The sequence below is a fragment of the Prionailurus viverrinus genome, chromosome E1 (genome assembly GCF_022837055.1).
Source record: "Prionailurus viverrinus isolate Anna chromosome E1, UM_Priviv_1.0, whole genome shotgun sequence".
NCBI classification, from domain to species: Eukaryota; Metazoa; Chordata; class Mammalia; order Carnivora; family Felidae; genus Prionailurus; species Prionailurus viverrinus.
The window spans coordinates 8,977,975-8,986,998 of record NC_062574.1 but is presented as its reverse complement, the minus strand read 5'-3'; the positions used below and the strand labels follow the sequence as shown (position 1 = coordinate 8,986,998).

The following is a 9,024-nucleotide window of genomic DNA, read 5'->3' as shown; positions in this document are numbered from 1 at the left end:
CCTCTTATATCAGCATTGAGTTCGTTTCCAGACTCTTGACATTATAAACAATGTCACCAGATGCATTGAGTTTCAGGCCATGATGTCATCATTTGACCTTACCCATTCTCCTGCCTGGGAAGTAGCATTGAGTGGCAGAGTTCATATTCCCTACCACTAGCCGGAGGGTCCGTACATGGTTCAGTGGAGAAGACATTTGCGTTACATTTTGCCTCCCCACTCCCTGGGTAGGAGTTTTATCGGTTAGGATTAGGTTCAACTGTGAGTGGCAAAAAATCACAAGCAGTGGCTGAAGCCAGATAGAGGTTCATTATAGAAGTTCGTTTCTGTCTCACGTGAAAACCTTTATGTACTGGCTCCAGGGTGGGAGTGACCCTCCACGGTGTCAAGAACTCCAGCTCTTTTTACCTTGTTCTGCTGTGAGTGGTTTCCATTCCCAAAGTCATCGTATGGCACAAAGTGGCTGCCCTAGCTCCAGCTATCGTGCCTGTATTCCAGGCAGCGAGAAAGAGGAAAGAAAAGGAAAAAGCACCCTTCTCCTTTAGGCGCCTTTCCTGAAAGTTGCACATATCACTTCCACTTACGTTTCACGGGCCAGAACTTAGTCGCCACGGCCATCTGGTTGCAAGGGTGGTGAGAAAGGAAATCTTTATTTGGGGTGAATGTGACCTCGGCTACAAATCAGATGTAGGCATTGCACTGCTAGTGTGTGAACAAGGTGTGGTGGGGGCTGCCAACGACGCCTGAAGGGAGATCAGGAAAGGCTTCCTAGAGGAGGTGATACAGGAATTTGCCTAAGACAGGCGAGGTTTGCTTTTTATGAGATGAAACAATAAGCTGGGCATTAACGGGAAATTCGATTTAAAAACTTGAAGTTGTTCCCAAACCTTTGTCATTTTCTAAGAAATTCTGTATTGAGTCCATGGCAAGAGTTAACTACCCCGACTGAGGAATTATTTGTTGAGTGGATGAGTGAATGAGTGAGGAGAGAGGGTTGTGAATGACTCCCAGTGCTCTGACCCTGGGGGGTTCCTGGGGCAGACCTTCTTTTCTGAAGGTAGCCACGATCATCCCTCTCACCTCACGGGCCCTTCCGCAATTTGTCCTTGTCGCTCCTCCGGAAGGTGGGATCTATCGCACGACCCCTGGGAATCTGGGCAAACGCTGTGGCTCCTTTGGCCCACAGAGCCGGGCACACGTGAAGCTGCGTTAATTCTAGAAGAAGCCCTTAACTGGCCTTGTGGTTTCCACCTCCTGCTTCTTGTGATGACCCGGCTGGTGAGGAGCCCGAGTCACATGGAGAGGCCTGGAGGAGGAGACCCCACGGAGAGAGAGACAGAGAGACAGAGAGAGAGAGAGAGAGGAAGGGAGAGACTAGGGCGGGTCAAGATGCCAGGCAAGTAATAAAGAAGTTAGTTATCTTGGAAATGGACCTTCCAGTCCCGCTGCCCTGGCTGATGCCACGTGGGTTGGAGAACCGTCCCGCTGAGTCCTCCTTGGATTCCAGACCCACAAGTGCTCACGTGAAATAAATGTGCTTTGCAGCAGAGCCACGGATCTCTGGAAACCTGCCTTGAGAGGCTAGGCTATGGAGCATGCTGGGCTGTCCCTGGCAGAGCCCCACACGGAGGGCCAGTGGAGGACATCTGGGGTGCGCCGACGGGGTGACCAAAGCCAGCCGTGGGTGTAAGTCTCGTGTGGCCTCCGTCAGCCACCAACCATTCTGCACGGAGAGAGAGAGGGCTCCTTAGAGGCACTATCTCACGTTTTAGATGCACCCAGAACTAGCCTGTCAGATAAACAGCAAGGGAGCTCTCGAACACATCTAGGCTCCTATCAAAAGGACTCAGGAACCAGCTTGAAAAGGTCCAGACTGGCCAGAGAAGAGACAATGTGAACCTTCGTAAGGACAAGAGCCGGGATGGGCCTCGCCCCTCCTGGGAACTCCTCTCCCCGCCTTGACCGTGCCTTGTGTCCCAGCCGGCTCTGAATCTCCCCATCCTCTTGGGACCTCGGAGGATCTTTCAGATTTGGGGTCACGGGTGAGGCTAGAAGGTGCGCACCCAGCCCGCTGCAAACGTGGTCGGGTCGCCGGAGTGGCGGAAGAGGGGCCGATTCCAAACAGCTGCTTGGTGACAACAGTTCTCTCCTCCTGCTCATCCAGAGAGCATTTCGTTTCACGACAATGCTGTAAGGGGCTGGCCGGAGAGGGCTCCACGCCCGCGTCAGGTACTGATCAGAAACTCCGGGCGGGGACCAATAATGCGCTGTGTCTTCATAAGCTCTAGATGATTGTTGGCAGTAAGGAAGCTGACCGTTGGTCTCATCCGTCCCTGCACCTGGCCGGGTGTGGCACAGGGTAAGTGCGCGTTACAATGAGTGAGATCAATAGCTCGTCTGCTGCTCTGCCATCAGAGGCCTCAAATGAGATCGTGGACATAGAGTGCCTGATTGAAGGCTCAGCACACAGTAGGCCCTCACTAAGGGGGGCAGGAAGGACTGTCCCGGCACCAAGCTTGGAGGGCTGCGTGCTGGGAGCCTGTGGGGCTCGCCGAGGAGGGAGAGATCCGGGACGGAAGATTCAAGGTTGGTGGGCATGGCGACTGCTGATGTCACAATGCCCCCATTTGCCTGGGTGTGTCGGGCTCCTGGACCCCTCCGAGGCTGGCAGAGGGGATGGCCGGCAGCAGCGAGAAGATCACCGGGGAAGTGGAATCCAGGACCAGGGGGACATTTGCGGACCGGAAATAAGCACAGGGCAGAAGAACCACCAAGATACTGGCGGAGGCATGGGGCATCACCGAGACCTGTCAGGTACTGGTCCGGGTGGACCGGCAGGTGTCCCTGATGGGGAGAGTCCAGGGTCCAAGTGAGAGTGCACACACCCAGCTACCAGGAGGGCACGTCCTTCACAGGAGCCCCCCCCCCCCCCCCCTCCGTTTGTTTGCAGGTTCCCGGGGCATCAGGCGGTCGTTTCCTGGAGTGGCCTCAATTCTGGTCCCACGGCCTCCCGGGGACTCTGTCCAACGTACTGATGTCCCAGCCCCACCGCTCAGACCCTGATTCACTTTGCAGAGGGCTCGGGCACGGGTCCCTTTAAAAAAAAATGGTCAGGTGATTCTACTGTGCTTTCAGGGCAATAATTCTACTTAAACAAGAAAACAAAACACACACACACACACCCCTACACGATCCAGCTATGTCTTCTAATGAGCAGCGGGGATCGCGTGTCGTGTCCCCCCAGAGATGCTCAGACTCTGGACAGAGCTCAGCTCCAAGAGAAAGTTAAGCTAGGACTGGTAAAGTCATGAAATTCACTATCAGGAATCTATAGGAACCGGGGCGCCTCCGGGGTGGCTCAGCCGGTTGAGCGTCCGACTTCGGCTCAGGTCACGATCGCGTGGTTCTCGAGTTTGTCCCGTGTCGGGCTCTGTGCTGACGGCCTGGAGTCTGCTTCGGATTCTGTGTCTCCCTCGCTCTCTGCCCCTCCTCCACTCACGCTCTGTCTCTCTGTCTCTCACAAGTAACTGTTAAAAAAAATTAAAAAAATAAAAATCAAAGCAACACTCAGTAAACCTTATGATCGGTGAAGGCAGCGCGGTGTAGACGGGGTAGCGAGGAGAAAAGGCACCTTCTGCTGGGCCCAGCACCCAGGCAACCACCCCATCGTGGTGTTGCTGGAGGCCACAGCCCCAGAGGCCCCTCCGTGCCGGCCCCTCTGGTTCTACGCTTGATCCGGCTACACTGTGTCCGTCTGAGAAAAGCCGAAAGGCAAGAATATGAGAAGCCGGAGTCCTTGGGTTCAAATTCAGACCCTGCCGCTTGTCTGGGGGAGAGCTGCTGACTGTGTTCAGACAGCTGGTCCCTGCATGCTTGGGTCCCGCGGTCACAGCCTCCAGACGCCCTGGTGGGCACTTTTCTCCCTCCGTTTTAGCGGACGTTACTGCAGGGATGCCTCCCCCGTGCTTGACGCCTGGACTTGTGCAGGGCACAACGGTGGCTTCCTCCCCAGCTGAGCAATGTTCAGGCCCCGCAAAGCCCGGGTCTGCTCTGGGTGTGACAATTGTAGAAAGCTTGCTTTGGCCTTTTGTTGTTGCTACCACTGGGGGTCTGGAGTCCCCAGGCTGAGCAGTGGATGGCCCCGGGCTTCCCTCCTCGCTCCCTCTGGTCAAAGCGAGAGCCCCTTGGTGCCATATTGGAATCGGTCAGTGCGTGTCTGTGTCTCCATGTACGTGTGTCTGGGTGTCTGCGTGTCTGAATGTTTATGTGTGCACACGTGCCTGCCTCTGTGTGCGTGGCCTGCCCACCCACGCCTCCCGGAGTCCCCGATCGCTGTGCTTTCTGCTTACGTGTCACCCCACGGGCTCCTTCCTGCCCAGAGGTGGTCATGGAGCTGTGAGGACAGACGCCAGGCTGCAGAAACTTGGGGGGGGGCGGTGAGGAAGAGGGCAGCAGTTAGTACAGGCCACTCCCCGGGGAACTGTGGCCGAGAAAAGTAGCAACACAGAAGTCAGGGAAGCTCGGGGTCAAGGGAAGAATTTGTTAGAGACGGGGAGATGCGGGTTGTTTGGACACAGAAGGGGAGGAGCAGAGGAGAGGGGCAGTTGGGAAATGCTGGCGGGGAGGCAGGCAGTGGGGCTGGATGGGAGAGGCTGAGGAGGGTGGGGCCGGTCCCAGGACTTGTTTCCCAGCCGGCCCCCAGCCTCTAGTGCTGTCGCCGCCCCAGGAAGGAGCGCTCACCTGCAAAGGGGCGGACGGAGGCCAGCTTTGCCAAGGCAGCAAGCACTCAGTGGGGTGGCGGTAGTGCTCGTGACCTCCCGCGGGTCCATACCCTCAGTTCAGCCCTGCCAAATCCAGCCAAGTTCACGCCTGGGCTGGGAGCCCGTCTCAGTCTTTGACGGGCTCAGGATCCTCGAGGACACAGATGTGTCAGGCCTCTCACACCTGAAGGCTTGCCTGGCTCCTGGGTCTGAACCTCTGCCTCGGCCCAGCCCCAGCTCCGTAGCCGTCCAATCTCCTTCTCTGTGCCCATCCCCCTCCTTCACCGGCCCCAGGCTCACCTCTGTGGTCATCCCCATGCTCACCTCCGTGCTCATCTCCGTGCTTGTCCCCAGGCTCATCCCCAATCTTGTCCCCAGGCTCGTCCCCATGCTCGTCCCCAGGCTCATCCCCAGGCTCATCCCCAATCTTGTCCCCATGCTTGTCCCCAGGCTCGTCCCCATGCTCGTCCCCAGGCTCATCCCCAATCTTGTCCCCAGGCTCGTCCCCATGCTTGTCCCCAGGCTCATCCCCAGGCTCATCCCCAATCTTGTCCCCAGGCTCGTCCCCATGCTCGTCCCCAGGCTCATCCCCAGGCTCATCCCCAGGCTCATCCCCAATCTTGTCCCCATGCTTGTCCCCAGGCTCGTCCCCATGCTCGTCCCCAGGCTCATCCCCATGCTCATCCCCAGGCTCATCCCCAATCTTGTCCCCAGGCTCGTCCCCATGCTCGTCCCCAGGCTCATCCCCAGGCTCATCCCCAATCTTGTCCCCATGCTTGTCCCCAGGCTCGTCCCCAGGCTCATCCCCAGGCTCATCCCCAGGCTCATCCCCAATCTTGTCCCCAGGCTCGTCCCCATGCTCGTCCCCAGGCTCATCCCCATGCTCATCCCCAGGCTCATCCCCAATCTTGTCCCCAGGCTCGTCCCCATGCTCGTCCCCAGGCTCATCCCCATGCTCATCCCCAGGCTCATCCCCAATCTTGTCCCCAGGCTCGTCCCCATGCTCGTCCCCAGGCTCATCCCCAGGCTCATCCCCAATCTTGTCCCCATGCTTGTCCCCATGCTCGTCCCCAGGCTCATCCCCATGCTCATCCCCAGGCTCATCCCCAATCTTGTCCCCAGGCTCGTCCCCATGCTCGTCCCCAGGCTCATCCCCAGGCTCATCCCCAATCTTGTCCCCATGCTTGTCCCCAGGCTCATCCCCAGTCTCGTCCCCAGGCTCGTCCCCACCTCCGTCTCCAACTCCGTGCCCGTCTGCATTCGTAACCCCAACCCCACGCCCATTCTCAACATCTTCTTGTCTATACAATTCCCACTTTGCCAGAGGACAAAAGAGGTCAGTAACAAGCCCAAAGTTGTACCTCTGGCTAGCCAGATCCAGCACTCAAACCTGACACCATTGGACACCAATGGTCAGGCTCTGAACTCCCACGCCACACTCCGGCATGGCACCGGTCCCCGGGTCCCCGGCCTCTGGCCCTTGTATGACCTCTGACCGGATTGCCCGCTTGACCTCCTGACATTACTTTGCCGGCTCCTGACTTGGTCCCGATCGGTTCAAACTTCAGCCAGCCTGTGCGTCTCAGCTCAGTTGTACCAGCTACTGGCCCCTGGCCGGACCCTTAGCCCTGTTGCCTCCCCAGGACCTCATGGGGCTTCCCCACTCCCAGGTTTCCCCAGGCCACCACAACTCTGATGACAGGACGGACAGGCAGGTCGGAAGACAGGCTCAGAGCAGGGTGTCACGGAGGAGGTATTTTGGGTTGGAATGGGTCCGTTCACGTCCACGGCCTCCAGTAAATGGCATGGTGGGTTCTCCACGGCGGAGAGAGAAGACGGGGAGGAGAACCCACGGCTCCACAGAGGGTGGGGTGGGGCTTGTGGAACGTGCCAGGGCATCAGCGAGGAAAGAATGATTTTGTTCCGGTTTCAGATGCTTGCTTTTGGCCGGAGGGAGACAGGGGCCAATTTGCTAATTATAGCCTGAAAGTCACGGGCTGATGGCCAGATCTCTTTTGATAGGTGCAGGCCACCGGCACTCTGTTCTTCTGCTAATTTCACTGCTATTTCACTCACCTTCCGGAAGACCCAACCCTCCCCCACCCATGGCCGCTGGTTTTTCCAATACACTTGATCGTCTGTATCTTCTGCCTCACCCCTCCGTCTGAGTCTCCTCACCGAGGCTAAAGAGAATCTTTCACGCAGGCGCACCACCCCCCCCCCCCCACTCACGTCCACCCCACCCCTCCTTTTGGCAGCTTTTGTTCCATTTCTGCCCGCCCCACCCCCACTCCCTTCCCCCCCCATCCTTAGATCTTAATTTTATTTCCTTATCCTTTATTATTATTATTTTTGAGAGACAGAAAGTGCAAGTCGGGGAAGGGCAGGGAGAATGTCAAGCAGGCTCCACATTGTCAGTGCGAGTCTGACGCGGGGCCCGAACCCACAAACCGTGAGATCATGACCCGAGTCAAAATCAGACGCTTAACCGACTGAGCCACCCAGGCGCCCCTGATATTGTCTTTTGTGACGAGCCTCTTCAAGTCTCTATTAATTTTCTATTTTTAAAAAGATTTTATTATTTTTTAATGTTTATTTATTTTTGAGGGAGAGAGAGAGCGAGAGAGAGAGAGAGAGCATGAGTGGGGGAGAGGCAGAGAAAGAAGGAGACACAGGATCCGAAGCAGGCTCCAGGCTCTCAGCTGTCAGCACAGAGCCTGACTTGGGGCTCAAACCTACAAACCGTGAGATCATGACCAGAGCCAAAGTGGGACGCTTAGCCAACTGAGTCATTCAGATGCCCCAATTTTCTTTCTTCTTTCTTCTTTCTTTCTTTCTTTCTTTCTTTCTCCTTCCTTCCTTTATTTCTTCATTTCTTTCCTTCTTTCTTTCTTTCTCTTTCTTTCTTTCTTTCTTTCTTCCTCCTTCCTCTTTCTTTATTCTTTCCCTTTTCTTTCTTTCTTTCTTTCCTTCTTTTTTCTTTCTTTCTTTCTTTCTTCTTTCTTTCTTCTTTCTTTCTTTCTTTCTTTCTTCTTTCTTTCTCCTTCCTTCCTTCATTTTTTCTTTCTTTCTTTCTTTCTTTCTTTCTTTTCTTCTTTCTTTCTTTCTTTCTCCTTCCTTCCTTCCTTCCTTCCTTCCTTAATTTCTTCTTCTTTCTTTCTTTCTTTCTTTCGTCTTTTTCTTATTGATTGTAGGGTTTAAAGTTTTTTTAAAATACATTCTGGGGCACCTGGGTGCCTCAGTCGGTTCAGTGTCTGAGTCTCTTCTGAACTCAGGTCTTCAGCTCAGGGTCATGAGTTCAAGCCCCACATTGGGCTCTGTGCTGAGCATGGAGACTACTTAAATTTTTTTAAAAACACTTTTTAAATGCATTCTGTATACACACTCTTTTTGATTGTATGGAGTACCACAGTCCATTTGGACGGACGCTTGCCTTTTCATACTCTCAGTGGTATCTTCCAGTGAACAGAAATTTAACTTGAGGGGTGCCTGGATGGTTTAGTCAGTTAAGCATCTGACTCTCGATCTCTGCTTCGGTTGTGATCTCACTGTGAGATCGAGCCTGGCGTTGGGCTCTGTGCTGACAGAGGGGAGCCTGCTTAAGATTCTCTCTCTTGGGGCGCCTGGGTGGCACAGTCGGTTAAGCGTCCGACTTCAGCCAGGTCACGATCTCGCGGTCCGTGAGTTCGAGCCCCGCGTCGGGCTCTGGGCTGATGGCTCAGAGCCTGGAGCCTGTTTCTGATTCTGTGTCTCCCTCTCTCTCTGCCCCTCCCCCGTTCATGCTCTGTCTCTCTCTGTCCCAAAAATAAATAAACGTTGAAAAAAAAAAAAAGATTCTCTCTCTTCCTCTCTGCCCCTCCCCTGCTTGCTCTCTCTCTCTCTCAAAATAAATAAACATTAAAAAAAAATGTTCAACAGTAGAAATCTTTTTCTACTCTGAGGGCATGGAGATATTTTCCTCTGTTATCTTCTAGAAGCTTTATTGTTTTACTAATAACATTTAGAGGTACGACTCATCTGGACTTGATATTTTGGGTATTATGAGAAGGCAATTATTTTTCCATGTGGATCAAGTGATCTAGGGCCATTTAATGAAAATACCGCCCTTCACCCACTGCTCTGTGGAGCCGTAAAGTGGATCTTTCCTGAGCTTTCTATTTTTTTTAATGTTTATTTCTGAGAGAGAGAGGCAGAGCATGAGTGGGGGAGGGGCAGAGAGAGGGAGACACAGAATCCGAAGCAGGCTCCAGGCTCTGAGGTGTCA

The 9,024-nt window shown here is 54.5% G+C and overlaps 1 protein-coding gene across 3 annotated transcripts in view; it reads left to right on the top strand.

Annotated features, from left to right (window-relative positions):
* The first annotated feature begins 2,619 nt into the window (after positions 1-2,619).
* CDRT4 (CMT1A duplicated region transcript 4) overlaps positions 2,620-9,024 on the top strand; it is a 32,293-nt gene continuing 25,888 nt past the window's right edge. For 2 of the 3 annotated variants that reach the window (XR_007147082.1, XM_047834056.1), the window contains exon 1: positions 2,620-2,814. Coding sequence is in view for 1 of the 3 variants with exons in the window: in XM_047834056.1 (XP_047690012.1) it covers positions 2,790-2,814 (25 nt within the window). In the remaining 2 variants the exon portion in view is untranslated. The remainder of the gene's footprint in view (positions 2,815-9,024) is intronic. The other variant, XM_047834057.1, reaches the window with a different exon arrangement.